Source organism: Macrobrachium nipponense, chromosome 9 (assembly GCF_015104395.2).
Source record: "Macrobrachium nipponense isolate FS-2020 chromosome 9, ASM1510439v2, whole genome shotgun sequence".
In the NCBI taxonomy this organism is placed as follows: Eukaryota; Metazoa; Arthropoda; class Malacostraca; order Decapoda; family Palaemonidae; genus Macrobrachium; species Macrobrachium nipponense.
The window spans coordinates 108,285,012-108,301,051 of record NC_061110.1 but is presented as its reverse complement, the minus strand read 5'-3'; the positions used below and the strand labels follow the sequence as shown (position 1 = coordinate 108,301,051).

The window sequence follows — 16,040 nt, the reverse complement described above, 5'->3', positions numbered from 1 at the left end:
ATATATTATATATACATATGTGTGTGTGTGTATTAGTTGTCTAACATGACGTAGGTAAGCGAATGTTTAGACTTACATAACGATGTGTAACGTCACTTCTCTCAAACACGTGACAAAACAACATAGCAGAAATGCTTACAATGGAATTGATTACGTGACTAGGATAAAATTATTAGTATTTACTCGAAAATAATCATTACCTACTGTAGACTTTTAAGTATTAAGCACTGTAACTGCCAAGTACAACTTGTAAAGCATGCAATAGCATTATGCAAATAGATATAATTAAAATCAATGAAAGTTATGCAATTCATTACAACACCATGTTGCTGTTTCGGGCATGCAGCTCATGCAGATGTACGCTGAGAATTGACCGCTGTTTCAAGTTGCAACAGCTGAGAAGTGTCAATAATAGGAAGTACAGCTCGCTGAGTAGAGTTTAAATTTCAAGTAGTGTTTCACATGAAATAAAATGTAATAAGAAAATAAAGCAATTTCGATTGCAAAAAGCTGTGTTAAATACAATATTATGGTATTTAATATATTTATCTTATAAATATAGGTAATCTGAGGTCTATACGTATAAAATATGTCATTTACAGCATATATTATTAGAGCTATTACTAATAACTTTCACATACTCCTAGTAAGCTGTAAACGGATTGGGATCCCAGAAAGCCGTACGGGCTGATCTAAGTCTGGCAAGATTCCTAGTTAAATGTTATGAGGGGTGTCGGTAGTTCGGTGAGGCGGTGCCTGTAATCGGTTGCGTTGCTGCTAAATGGTCATGACAGACATCAGGGAAAACTCATGTAAGATTAAAATATTTTTCTATTTCTCTAATGGGTAAAGGTACTAGCTAGCTAGAGAGATCTCAGCAATGCCCCATTCTAGAGCACTGTAATGCTAGGCCAGTTACTTACTGAAGGCTAGGACTTCCCGGTTTAGGTTAGGTTAGGTAATCCACGTAGGGAATGACCGGGTTCTCTCTAGAATTCTATGAGAATTTCCGGCAGTAGCCATTAATTTTGCATGTTGTTGGGACAGCGGTGCCATAGTTAGGTAGCTATCAAATAGGTAATTAATATTTTAAAGGTCTTGAGCTCACTGTACTGTACTCCTCCTCCTAGCTGTTACGTCAATACCAAGGGTCTAGAAGGACATCCTCGTTGAGGATAGAAGGGATGTGCAAAACTCCCATGGCCAGGTTGGACAATGCAACCTAGGACATGGCAGCCTAATTTCAACTAGGTTAAGGAAAGATAGCGTAGTATATAACAATCATGTAAATTTCCTACCTAGGACATCATATGTAGCCTAAACAAATTTGGTCCTAACATCATCAGTCTTTTCCTACATCAACAATTTTGGTCCTAAAACCATCACTGTTGTCCAGAATCAGATAAAGCTGTGAATTATCTGCAAAAAGCTTATGGTAGATCTAGGGTACTTATCCGCGGCGGCCTTGACTATGGCAGTTGCTATTTTTCTATGCAGTTTTACCTACTGAACAAGAATTTTAAGTAATATTTATTCGGACGACTGTAATTAACCCCCCAGGGGCCAGTATTAAACACGGTGAAATACATTGGACGCCCCAATCCCTAGTGGATTTCGTATCCGCGGTTATGTTCCTTGCAGTCCGTGCGGACTGCTTCTGTAGAAATACCAAGCTTATTCATACTACTAGCCCATGTTTTTCATAGTATTGGCAGTTTTTGAGAAAGACCTACAATTGTTTATTTGTATGTAAGAGTTCATGTAGTGAGATACTCACTGAACCACTCCCCTGCACTCTCTCTGTGCATATTTAATTTGAATCTTGCCTCTTTCATCCTATCCAGTTTTAGTCTTTCACTGTCCTTCGGTATAGTGGATTAAGTATTGTACATTTATCACTATTTATATAATTTTCATGAATTTATTTGCCCTTGAGCACAATATAGGTAGTATACATCATATTTCAGTGGTGTTTTTTTTTTTTATGTCACTTTTTCTCTGCGAATATTGCACTTTTCAAGATGTACAAAGAAAATTTGATGCACTGTTTCAGTAGTTTTTGAACAAAATGACAAAATTAGTTGACATGATTCTAAATGGTCTTTTTTTTTTTTTTTTTTTTTTTTTTTTTTTTTTTTTTTTTTTTTTTTTTTTTTTTTTTTTTTCATGAAAGCTATCTGTATATATGCCCTTTTGTTAGTGTGGGTAGCATTGTTTTTCTAGGCTCGGGCAACTTCACAAAAATTTGCATCTCTTTCAGTTTCATCCATGAGGAGTGAGTTGGCACAAATTCATTTTTTTTGGGCTGACTTTAGGTTTTCATTGGTTTCGTCATATGTTAATGTTATTTTCTTGTTAAGGGTTCTATAAATCTGATGGTTATGCATCAGAATTTCATATATTCTAAAACTAAAATATAGTTTTATCCATTCTTTGTAATTTCATGATTTTTTTCTTTTGGATTATTTTCTAAATTTTAGATTAAGCTAGTAGTAGCCCCAATATTCGACGTAGAATTGACGTTTTCAGTTCACTTTAGGACAGAGATTCCTAATACGTATAGTAAATGTTAATTTTTGAACAGGTATCCCTAATAAGATTTATGAACATTTTGTTGTGAATTACAGTGGTGTCGTTCCAGATTTTTCTTGTAGGGGGCAAAGGTTTAGAACTTACATTGGTGGGGTAGTGAGTGAAACAAGTCCTATCAGCTAGGGGTAGGGGGTGCAGTATAAGCACTCCCTCTGGAAAAGTTTTGGAAATTTGTGTTCATTTTGGAGTATTTTGAAGCCATTTAAGCGCAGTATTGAGTTTATTGGAGTGAATTTTACTATTATTTTTATTATTATTATTATTATTATTATTATTATTATTATTATTATTTCAATTCTTTTGGGGGGACTCAAGTCTTCAGGGGACAATCAGTGTCTTGAGGGGCAAGTGCCCCCAGCACCGCCCAAATGACGCCCCTGGTGAATTACAAACCCAGAAACATAGTTTACCCCATTTATTTGTTATTGAGACTGGCATTGAAGATAATGGTGAAGGTATGAAGCACATGAAAGCTCCTGTAATTTCCCCAGAGTAACTAAAAATAAATAAAATATTGCAATCATATTTCAGTACAGTCATTAGACTTTAGAAAAAAAAGTCTGTGAATAAGTCAAATTCTATGCAAAAAGATTTACTCATGCTTGAGACATGGGGAAAAGAACTAATTACTGCCCTGTTTATGTTGTTAGTGAGGTAGAATTGCAAAAAAATTATAAATAAAATAAATTAATAATAATAATAAAAAAAATAAAAAAAGACATATATCAAGGTGTGCTATAAACCGTTTAATGCTGGGATGGGCAGGTCACTCATAAGTACGTATGCCCAGGGAATTCATCATACCCAACATTTAGTTTCAGTAACATTAATTGTTTTTGTGTATTTTTTTTAATATTATTATTTGGTTATCCTTGCTACTGCTGGAAAAAATTGCTAATAGTGACTTTAGGAAGACTCTAGGAAACTCGAATATACCATTTTTAGTTACGGTCTTCAGAAGATTAGGCGGTTCCTGGAAAGCGATTCCCGAAACACGAACGCTTGCGGTAACGATTTTTTTTTTTTATGTTTCCGTTTTTTCAACAATAGGATGTTTTATGATTTTTTTATACGAGATTATACCGTAGTTAGTGTTGTAGATTTCCTCTATTTACGTTTTTTCTGCCATCAGTGTTGTTTTGGCTGCGAATTTTTTTGTTGCCATCGTGGTCACTGTTAGCTTCCGGACGTGGATTTTGTGTTTACCTTATTATTATTATTATTATTATTATTATTATTATTATTATTATTATTATTATTATTGCTGTTGTTGTTGTTCACCTGGTTTTGGTAACTAACGTATCCAAGTATATATTAACCATAATTGTTGCCGTTTATTTTAGATGTGTGTCATCGATTTGGTCATGTAATTTACTGGTACTGTATTTTTAGACGTAGTTATAAATACAGTACCAGTAAATTACATGACCAAATCGATGACACATCTAAAATAAACTGCATTTAGTTCCTGGAACGTGCTTTGGTGTTGAAATTAGGAGATTATTGCCGATGATACGCGAGGTGCATATCGTAAGACTCGGATCTCGATTACTTTCCTAGATTTGGAAATTAATCGAGTACATTTCTATACTCCATACTGTTACTACTATAGTAATGTAACTGTAATGAATATGACCTCAGGTTCAAACAATATTAGAATTGTACTTCGATGTAAGAAATTTTGTTGTTTGTGGTTGGGTTGTGTACACTGGTTTGTTTTTAAGTTTTTAAAACAGGCGTATTTTTATCGTTTTCGTCGCTTTTCATCTAACCGGAAATTCTTAACTCCTTGATGTGTTTCTGTTCTTTTTCATACTTTTACAAATATCTTGTTAGAGCTCCCTTCGAATTGGGTGTTCACATAATTGTAATTAACGTTTTACCTCTCTCTCTCTCTCTCTCTCTCTCTCTCTCTCTCTCTCTCTCTCTCTCTCTCTCTCTGACACACGTACATACATATATTATTATATAATATGTATGTTACATACATACGTATGCACATACTTACTGCAACTTTTTGGGCAAAGTATCGATTATATACTTTTTAAACATTTTTGTTATTTGCATCAACACAAGTTTGTCATTGACTTGTTGTTGCAGCAAATATCAACTGTCTCTCTCACCATCTAGGATGTATGGCGAGAGGGACACAATTGATACCTAGTTGCAACGGGAAGTCAGTGAATAATAAGGTTGCAACAGAAAGTCAATGGTAAAATCTCCGTGGATGCAGGTTACTCAGAAAATTAAAAAAAAAAAAAAAAGTATATTGGACACTTCGCCCCCCAGAAAACGGACGAGAGAGAGAGAGAGAGAGAGAGAGAGAGAGAGAGAGAGAGAGAGAGAGAGAGAGAGAGAGAGGAGGGGTAAAGAGCCCATTTTAATCATGTGTATGTACACCTGTTCGGAAGAAGCTATGATGCAGATATTTGTAAAAGTATGAAAATGTGAAGGAACACACAAAGTTAAGTAATTCACAATTGAATGAAAACACACACACACACACACACATATATATATATTGTATGTGTGTGCATAACATATCAACGCGGTCGTTAAAAGAGTGAAAGCTTTAAAAAAAACAGAAAAATTTTGCCCGTTAACACTGATTGAAAAGCGTTCGGCAGTTATTTAAGTAATAATGCTTACGATAGCCTCCCCCATCCCCCCCGGCCAAGGGAAGTCAGAGATGAACTCTGGTGCCCTCGGTCACCTCATAAAAGCTGTTTGGCAATCTTAGCAAAAGCGAGACCGAGACAGAACGACAAATGGCCTTCTAATCATTCCTGGCTTGTGACATAAAACGGAATTTTGCAAAGCACATCAATAGTGAGGATTAGACTGCTGCGCACTTCAAAATTGATGACATGCTCGCTGTAGGTCCCATGAAGAGAAAGGTAAATTAGAATGGTAAATTCTAGTCTAAACTAGGGTATATGTTTCTATAGTAGATTCACAACAACCGTGCATTTAATGCCTAGGCCAGTCCCTTACGACGCTCCTGATTGGCTGTTGATAAGCCAATCACAGGGCTGGAAACACTCGAGAGAGAGAGAGAGAGTTGACATGGGTAAGATCTATGTTCCATCTCTCTTAAGGGACAAAGTATCCCTTAGGAGAGGTGGAACATAGAACCTACCCATGTGAACTCTCGATAGAGACTGAGAGTTTCCAGCCCTGTGAATGGCTTATCAACAGCCAATCAGGAGTGTCGTAAAGGACTGGCCTAGAATACCAAATGCACGGCTTATGTGAATCTACTATAGTATAGCACTGAGTTTTTTTTTTTCATTATAGGAGATTAAGAATTAGGGGATGAGAGGTTCAATGAAGTAAGGAACAAGATATTGGAGGTGATGTTGTATGACTTAGGAAATCATTAACAAGTATACAGGAGAACGGGTGAAATCATTAACAAGTTTACAGGCAAATGGGTGAAATCATTAACAAATTTACAGGAAAATGGGTGAAATAGTTAACAAGTAGAATGAGAAAGGGTGAAATTATTAATAAGTATACAGGAGAATGGGTGAAATAATTAATAAGTATACAGGAGAACGGGTGAAATCATTAACTAGTATACGGGAGAATGGGTCAAATAAAAAACAAGTATACAGGAGAATGGGTGAAATAATTAACAAGGATACAGGAGGATGGGTAAAATCACTAACAAGTATACGGGAGAATGAGTGAAATCATTAATGAGTATACAGGAGAATGGGTGAAATCATTTAACAAGGATACAGGAGGAGGGGTAAAATCACTAACAAGTATACGGGAGAATGGGTGAAATCATTTAACAGGCATACAGGAGAATGGGTGAAATCACTAACAAGTATACGGGAGAATGGGTGAAATCATTAATGAGTATACAGTAGAATGGGTGAAATAATTTGACAAGCATACGGGAGAATGGGTGAGTTATTCAGGTGTGAGGGATAGAGAAAACAAATGAAACTATTATAATTTGAATGTAGGCAAGTACTTAATGGAGAATAGTAAGTTGTTCGGCGGTAGAAGTAAACGCAGAGCTTAAGGTTAATGAGCAAATGAAACATGCGAATAAAGAGATGCATTCTGAATGTAATTCAGTTCTGGACTGATGGAATAATTCTTTTCGAAGCTTTGTTAATGTGGAAAATAGAAGAGAGACAGTAATGGAATGGAATTAGTGTAAGTTTGAGAATGCTTGCGGAAGCGACTGATAAGGATGTAAGGAGTACAATTAACAGGTTGACGTGTAAATACTCACTTGGCTTGATGGCATTACAAGTGAGATGCTATAATATATTTGTGTCGAAAGAATGACTGACCAGGGTGTGTAGATGCGTCTGGATTGAGCCTCCAAAGGCACAGGGTAGAGGCAAAATTGTTCATTTCTAGGAAGGAAATGTCATTGTTATTTGGAATTGATAGGGATAGAACCAAATGGGTTTTGAGACAAGAAGAGTGTTTGCGGATCACGTGTTTTATTTGATGAAATTCACTTGAGAGTTGTTAATTGTAAAGGAAAAATATTTACATTACGTATGTGGACCCGAAAAGGTGGGGCAAATTGGAGGTTAAAGTTCGTTAATGGGAGTGAGACTGGTTAAATGTAAAAGCGTTTTTGAGATAAGGGTGTGTTTGTTCTTCATACCAGATATATGAGCGATTCAGTGGCGTGTTATGTTTGGTCTTGGAGACTACACCTGGAGGCGAGTTCGATTCTCGGGCATTCCATTGAGGAGTCAAAGATGTGTATTTATGGTGATAGAAGTTCACTCTCGACGTGGTTCGGAAGTCACGTAAATTCGTTGGTCCCGTTGCCGAATAACCACTGGTTCCGTGCAATGTAAAAGTACCATACAAACAAATAAACGCAGATGTATGGATAGTCATGCACTGTGTATAGGTGTAAAGTTCTGAAATCGGAAAATGGGCCGTGAATAAAGTCTTAGACTGGTTTAATGTTTGCAAACGTTTCATTACTGATTAAGGTTCGTGAAGAAAGATTGCCAAACGTAATGACAGAGCTTGGAGGCTTGATCAAGAGAAGGCAGCTTAAAGCAGCGTAACCAAGGGTAAGTCTCAGAGGGTAATTGAAAACAGTTGAGCCTCCTCTCCTTTATAGGAGTTAGGTGTGGATGCAGACTGGGAATGAAAGACTAAAGATTGAAGCTGCTGATGTGAATTGTTTGCATAGTAATGTAGTTCATTGGAAGAAGAAGTAAAATACTGATAAAGAAATATGTACAAGTGGCCAAAAGATCAGTATTGGTAAAAGGGTGGTTTGAGGTGGTTTGATCTTGTGATAAGAGTGAAGGACGACAGGCAAGTGAAAGGAGTGTATAGGAATGTATCTTTTGGTAGAATTAGAAAGATGTGTATGAAAACCTAGATATTCAGGGACAGATGACTTAGAGCGAAATAGGGAGCGAATGTTGTAGGGTTTATTGTGGTTTGTAGGTATGTGAAGTAAATATTGTGGAAATTTTCAGCTGAGAGTGTTCACCCGCAATGCAGGAGTTTTACATGTATTCCGCCATTGGCGACATACGGTGTTGGCGAATATTTAAACTTTTATTTGTCTTTGACGTGAGCCATTGTTGCAATGTTCGTTGGCAAGTTCAAATAATCTGCGAATACGCAGCGCTGAATGACCTTTGCAGGTCCCAGCGCTAGAGCTATGCCTTAAATTCCATAATCAATCAATCAATTTGCGAATACGGAAATCCGCTATTATAATATATATTTATATTTATATTATATATTAATATATATTATATATATATATAGAGAGAGAGAGAGAGAGAGAGTGCAGTGATTCGCTTATTCAGCTCCATTACAAGGTATCTATCTGGGTATAGTTGCATTTTCCCGTAAATTAATCCCATTCCTTGCAGAGTGATTTAACTCCTATAATTGTTAACTTATGTACCTACAGTTGCGCGCGCGACGCCAGAGCATATAAACCAGTCAGTCCTCTCGGGAAAGAAGGGAGAAAGTGAACACGGAAGTGTTTTGGCTTCAACTTCCGATTGGCGGAGGATGAACAAGCGGTTGTTGAACAAGCGGTTGTTGAACTAATAAACAGTAATGACACATGCCGGTGTCATAAGGTGAGAACCAGTAACGGTATGCCGTCATCCCATCATCATTCATACGCTGTTCAAGAGATGGCTCTCTAGGGGAGTTGCCAAGTGCCATTTACTCGCTCATACGTAAGAGGGTATTTTGAAATTACGTAGGATTGTTTCATCACTCTTTATCGAATGGAGTGCCATCAAATGAACATTAAGGGGGCCCTTTGTTATTTTTAAATGTTGTTTTATATAAGAGGTGAATAAATGCCTAAAAATAACGATCCGTTTCGTAAGTGGCATTGACTCGCGTGGCGTAAACCTGTAGTCTGCTATTCACCCAGTCCCAGTCAGTCGCGACTCGCAGACTCTCAGATACGACCAAGCATCGAGCGCGGGAACGTCGTCTTCTGGCGTAGTGTTTTGACGTGTTGGGTCCTAACGATTATCGTTTCGTTTTTCGCATCTTCGTTGGCGTAACGAATTTTGTCGAGCTCCGTACGCTTCATTTATGTCGTCGAATCCTGCATCTAGATTATCTTTCAAACGAAACGCCCCGATTCTAGAGGCTTACCTACCAGGGAACTTAACTCGTTCACGTGGACTGTGAAAAGGAGGAAGTAGTACTACATCGTTTGACAGCCAGTGCAAAGTGAAATCTGTTGAACCGGAAGACATCGTAGCGAGCCGGAGGTTTATTTGGTGGGAGAAAATCGGGTTTTCAACGGTGATCATTTGCGCTTTGATCGGGATGTCCGAAGGTAAGGTGCTTGAATGAAATGTTGGGGTTGTGGTTGTTACTGAAGATTCAGGTAGGGTCTCATGTGTGTATATATATATATATATATATATATATATATATATATATATATATATATATATATATAATCTCTCTCTCTCTCTCTCTCTCTCTCTCTCTCTCGTCTCTCTATCTCTCTCCTCTCCTCTCTCTCTCTCTCTCTCCACAGTCTCAGCCTCTTCGTAGACACACGGACAAAAAAAAAATTTTTTTTTCTTAAGGAGTTTAGAAAACTTGCACGCCATGGTATGTGGAATTCGTTACTGTAAAGCCTTTTAATTCTAAATATGCCGTTAAATCGCGATTATATAGAGTACGACCTTTTTCTTTCGAACACCTCTGTCGCCCTGATATGAAAGCCCTTTTGTTCCAGCACTTCTACGGTCCCATTGTACTGTGACATCTTTTATTGCTTGGTATGAAGGACCTTTTGTTTTACCGCTTCCGCCAACCACTATGACTTATTAAGTGTCATTTTCCTTCTTTGTCCAAATAAGACTACGTGTTTGCACCCAGCGAATCCTCGAGTCTCATGTTAAGACAAAACACTATTTCGCCTATCTACTTATGCTAACTATTTAACTTATATTTGTCATATTTCAGTGTATAAGTCACCTTTTGAACTTGCCTCTCTTCCTCTCATTGTTTTTTCAAGAAGAGTGCAACAGAGCGTAAACTTTACTATTCGAAATTTTACTTCCATGGAAACTGGTCCTATAAATAGTTAGAATTTCATGAGTCATTCTCTTTGAAAATCATATGCAAAGCTCCAGATACCTTCCTTTTCATTTTTTTTTTGTGTGTGATTTATGTGCTTTCACCCAAGAGTCATTCTTTAGCTGGGTATGCATGCTAGTCATCTATTTCATCAACCGTAGGTTCATCTCTCCATCCTCGACTCTGTTTACTTGTCTAGGTTCCTCTTTGGACGAGGGGTTTACGTGCTCGCCAACCGATTTGATGGTCCCGATTTCGATTCCTCGCTCTGCCAACGTGGAATCAGAGGAATTTGTTTCTGGTGATTAGAAATTAATTTCTCGATATAATGTGGTTCGGATCACACAATAAGCTGTAGGTCCTGTTGCAAGGTAACCAATCGGTTCATAGCCACGTAAAAAAAATATCTAATCCTAAGGCCAACCATAGGAGAGCTGTTAATCAGCTCAGTGGTCTGGATAAACTAATATATACTTAACTTTAACTGTCATTATTGTGCTAACCTCCGTAGGGCATTAGTGCCGTCAGTGCATCTCACGCGGTGCACTTGTAGGCATAACTTCAGGGTCTCTGCAGGTCCCTTCGGGCCTTAGCTGCGACCTCTTTCATTCCTTTGACTCTACCCCCGTTCATATTCTCTTTCTTCCATCAGAATCACACTTTCCACCCGCTAACATTTGTTTCCTTTTCAGCGCTGAATGACCTCATAGGTCCCAGCGCTTGGACTTTGGCGTTAATTCTATATTCTTTTCTATTACTGAACTAAGATTTGGTTAGTGTTATCTTGTTACAAATGCTTTCAGATTGCCACTGATTTCTGCCGCTGCTCTTCGTCGTGATCCACTGTAGCAGAGGTGACCAAACAGTCGATCGCGATTTATCAGTCGATCGAGGCCACTTGTTTGGTCGATCGCCGTTCTCCCACGATCCTATATAAACAAACAAAAACACAAGCGCACACACACACACACACACACACACACACACACACACATACACATATATATTATATATATATATATATATATATATATATATATATATATATATATATATATATAGTGTATATATATATATATATAATATATACATATATATATATATATATATATATATATATATATATATATATATATATATTATATGTGTGTATGTATGTATGTATAATATATATATATATATATATATATATATATATAGATATATATATATATATATTCTATAGAAGCGAGGCAATTGTACTCATAATTTATCGTACTATGGCGCTATTTGAATTTTTCCCCCACGTTTAAGTTTAGGTATACCTTAGTTTTACCAGACCACTGAGCTGATTAATAGCTCTCCTAGGGCTGGCCCGAAGGATTAGATATTTCTACGTGGCTAGGAACCAGTTGGTTACCTAGCAACGGGACCTACAGCTTATTTTGGGATACGAACCACATTATATCGAGAAATTAATTTCTATCACCAGAAATACATTCCACTGATTCCACGCAATCATATGTGATTATGTAGTATGGTAGATCGTGGAAGAGTTTCAGTCTTTAGAGTAGATCTCGGAGTCCAAAAGTCTGGCCACCCCTGCACTGTAGCATTGACTTGACTTCAGCCATACGGATTTCCATTCACAACCCCTTCTTTTATCTTCCATTTCCGTTTTTTTCCCCGTCATTTCCCTGTGAGCATCCTGTTCATTGCTCCATTTTTATCCGCTGCAAAACCGCTCCTCCTGCCTATCCATTCAGTAGGGTAGTGCCGTCACCACACCTCACGTGGTGCACTGTAGGCATCACCCCCTAGCTGCAACCCCTTTCATTCCTTTTACTGTTCGTCCATTCATATTATCGTTCTTCCATCTTGCTATCCACCCTCTCCTAGCGATTATTTCATCGTGCAACTGCGAAGTTTTCCTCCCGTTACACCTTTCAAGCCTACCTACTCTCAATTTCCTTTCCAGCGCTGGATGACCTCATAGGTCCCAGTGCTTGACCTTTGGCCTAAACTTTATATTCCATTCCACTGAAGGCGTCACCAATGGGTGTTTGCAGCGTTCCTTTTTAAGGCCACCAGCTGCACTTAATTTTTTTAACCTTTGACTTTACTTTCATTCATGTCTCCTCTCTTCAATCTTGCTGCCCAACGGCCCCAGTTGTTACTTCTTAATGCAACATCCGGGTATTCTGCTATTTCCACTATTAAGGTCCTTGTATTTCATTTCCTTTATTCTCTGTAATCTCTGTATCTTGTTGTCCAACCACTCAATGCCCTCAGTGGACCTCATGCGGTGCACTGTAGGCATTGCTTAAAGTTCCTTGCAGCGTGCCTTCGGCCCTTAGCTGCAACCACTTTCGTTCCTCTTACTGTACCTCCTTTCATATACTCTTTCTTCATCTTACTTTCCAGAGAGAGAGAGAGAGAGAGAGAGAGAAGAGAGAGAGAGAGAGAGAGAGAGAGAGAGACTACCAATCCATGACAATAAAGAGATGATATAGATACACAGTTGTATATTCTCCTTATCCATACACACATACATACATACAGAGAGAGAGAGAGACTACCAATCCATGAAAATAAAGAGATGATATAGATACACAGTTGCATCTTCTCCTTATCCATACACACATACAAACATACATACATACATACAGAGAGAGAGAGAGAGAGAGACTTCCAATCCATAATAAAAAGATGATATAGGTACACAGTTGCATATTCATTCCTTCCGCATAAATGTCGAACAGATTGATGGTGGCAACACCCTGTTCTGAGATCCATTTTTTATACTCAAGCATTCACTTTCTGCATATGCTTCTTCCAGTGTCACCTTATATTTCTTACGTTTTTATCACCTCCACATTACCTGCTCCTTTCGTAAATTTTCTCCAGGCTCGCGTGTGTACCTTTTACTTATTTTTTTCTTCTCTTAAGCCTTTTATGTAAGTGTTTATTAAGTGTTGAGTCGATTCTTAGCCTTCATTGCGTAAAGTGTTGTGTTTTTCACTTATCAAGCCGTCTGGTTTGTCTTACTTTTTCAAAAACCTTTCCATACACCTCTCCAGATATAGTAATCCAGGGGTGGCCAGATTTTGGACTCCGAGATCTACTACTCTAAAGACTGAAACTCACTGACTGGTAGAACGCGATCGACTGTTGGTCACCTCTATAGTAGGCAGCGGCGTGGTCGGTATGGTATTGGCGTGCTACCTCGTGGCCGCGAGTTCTATTCTTGGGCATTCCATTGAGGGGTGAGAGATGTGTATTTCTGGTGATAGAAGTTCACTCTCGACGTGGTTCGGAAGTCACGTAAAGCCGTTGATCCCGTTGCTGAATAACCACGTTCCATGCAACGTAAAAACACCATACAAATAAACAAACAAACCTCAGTAGTAGGCATTGCTATTTCGCTGTAGTTATTACAACAACTTGCGTTATCTTTCTCCTAATTCACTGCCAAAGTAATTCTTTGTTCAGTCAGTTTGTGATGAGTTTTATTTTGGCTACAACTATAATGTGGAAAACTTTGCTTAGTATATATAGTTGTGGAATCTTCTGGTCTCCGAATATTGAAGTGAGGTGCAAATTCATTCCTGCTCTCTTTTGACGTCTCCTGAAATTCAGGTGTATCTTGATTGCTTTCTAATCCCTCATATTTATATATTTATATATTTGTCACCTTTTCCTATAACTTGTCTTTCTCTGCAGCTCATTTCCCTTCTGAGCCGTTTTGGGTTTATAGCCTGTTGACTCTGTTCATAAGCCCCGTAGGGGGTTAGTACCGTCAGTACGCCTCGCAGGATGCACTGTGGGCATTACTGAAAGTTTTTTGCAGCGCCTTCTTTCATTCTTTTGGCTGTACTTTCATTCATATTCCCTTTCTTCCATCTTGCTATCTATCCTCTCCCAACAAGTAATTCATAGTGCAATTGAGAGGTTTTCCTCCTGTTACACCTTTCAAACCTTTTACTCTCAATATCCTTTCCAGCGCTGAATGACCTCATAGGTCCTAGTGCTTGGCCTGTGGCCTAAACTAAATTCGTAACCTCTGTCCATAAGGGTTTTCCACTGAAGGTTTAAAGAAAGAAAGAATGAAAGTCAGTGACATTTATGTTGCAGTTCGACAGCATTTCAGTGTAATCTCACCAATTCCTGGTGCCTCTCATTAGAGCCTAAAAAAAAGTACTTCAAAGCTTTTCTCAAATATATATTACTTTCTTGAACTTTTGCCTTCTTCAGGTGTTTCTTTACTTGAGTCATGTACAGTTATCAACCTTAGAATATTCGTACATTTGACAAGCCAGCTTTGTCAGGTACATTTTGCATCTATTTATTATAAAATCTAATTCTTGAATTTCACTTCTACATAAGAACAAGAAGTTTTCTCTCAATAGTTTTTACTGTTATTCAACCCTGGGCGCGTCGTCGCTTATTAACTTTTTAATGTCATACTTTTTTTGGCATAATTTTTTTTTACTCTTTCAGATGTTGCTCCTGGACGTTCTTTAACTGTACTCCAACCAATTTCTTAGTTGTTCTTTCGATGAATTTCCGCTGCACTATTGCACCATTTGATTTTTCCATTTATCCAATTGTCTAGTTTTCTGTGAAGGCGTACTATTGAGATGGCTTTTTGTCTGTCCGTCCGCCCTCCGATCTTAAAAACTACTTAGGCTAGAGGGTTGCAAATTGGTATGTTGATCATCCACCCTGCAATCGTCGAACATGCCAAATTGCAGCCCCCCAGCCTGAGTAGTTTTTATTTTATTTAAGGTTAAAGTTAGCCATGATCGTGCGGTTGACACCATATAGGTGCCAACAACACTGGCCCCCACCGGACTGTAGCTGAAAGTTTCATGGGTTAGTTTCATGGACCATGGCGTTATACGGTGTACAGAAAACTCGATTGCGCCGAAGAAACTTGGGCTCATTTTTTACTTGTTTGTTCTTTCGATGAATCTCCGTTGCATTATTGCACGATCTGATTTGTTTATTTATTCAAATATTTTCCCCTCTGCTCACAAAAATCCCCCGCTGTCTGAATCCCCGAGATCGTTAAGCATGTCAAAAAGGACAGGCATGTGAAATCCTTTAGGAAATGCAGTTCTGGCCACATTCCCTTTTATCAGAATATTGATTTTTCCTTTGAGATCCCTTGCATTCTCCAACTTACCCTGTCACACACATGTATATAAAAACAGACCATTGTTCTGAAAACATTTTAGGACATTGGGCATTCCAGCTTGGTGGTTCGATCAGATATCGACCTCCTCCTCCCACTGATCATTCTGTGTGCCAGGTTTTGGTTGTTGGAATGTTTCCGTTGCTGCTTTCGTTGTTTTTCCGCCTGTTTATCTTTGCGGTTCTCCTACGGGCTGCTGTTGTTTTCTCTCATATTTCTAGCTTTTGGTCCCTTATATTATATCCTCTTTTGTTTCGTTGTTTTTCCTATGTGGTTCTTCTTTTATATTCTCTTATTTCTCATTTGTTGTCACCAGTTATCATATCCTCTCTTATTGTTTCTTTGTTTTACCTTTGTTAATTTCGTGGTTCTTCTCATATGTACTTATGTTTGTTGATATTTCCCTTTTATTTCTCTTATTCCTGTTCATTATATCCTGCTGTTTCGTCCTCACTTCCTCTCCCGATCTTAGTTGGTTGATCTGGCCATCTCGCCTTTGTATTTTATTTTTCTAGTTGAGTGGTATTCAAGTTGGGAAACACAGAAGGAGCGAGGGAATGTGAAAATTCCATACCATACATATTTCGTGTATTTCTGCGTATTTTATTCGGCTTTGGAATTTTCTCCCATTGCAGATTTCAGTGTTCCGGTACGACTAATATTCACTTAAATAATTTCTTCGGTATCGAAACAA

At 38.1% G+C, this 16,040-nt stretch overlaps 1 protein-coding gene across 2 annotated transcripts in view; it reads left to right on the top strand.

Annotated features, from left to right (window-relative positions):
- Window positions 1–672: 672 nt before the first annotated feature.
- The window catches only part of LOC135218347 (3-hydroxy-3-methylglutaryl-coenzyme A reductase-like), a 122,077-nt gene continuing 106,709 nt past the window's right edge, over window positions 673–16,040 (top strand). The window contains exon 1 of one of the 2 annotated variants that reach the window (XM_064254575.1): window positions 673–812. In XM_064254575.1, coding sequence (XP_064110645.1) covers window positions 811–812 — 2 coding nt within the window. In that variant the 5' untranslated portion in view covers window positions 673–810. Of the gene's footprint in view, window positions 813–9,012; window positions 9,416–16,040 lie in introns of those variants that run through there. The other variant, XM_064254574.1, reaches the window with a different exon arrangement.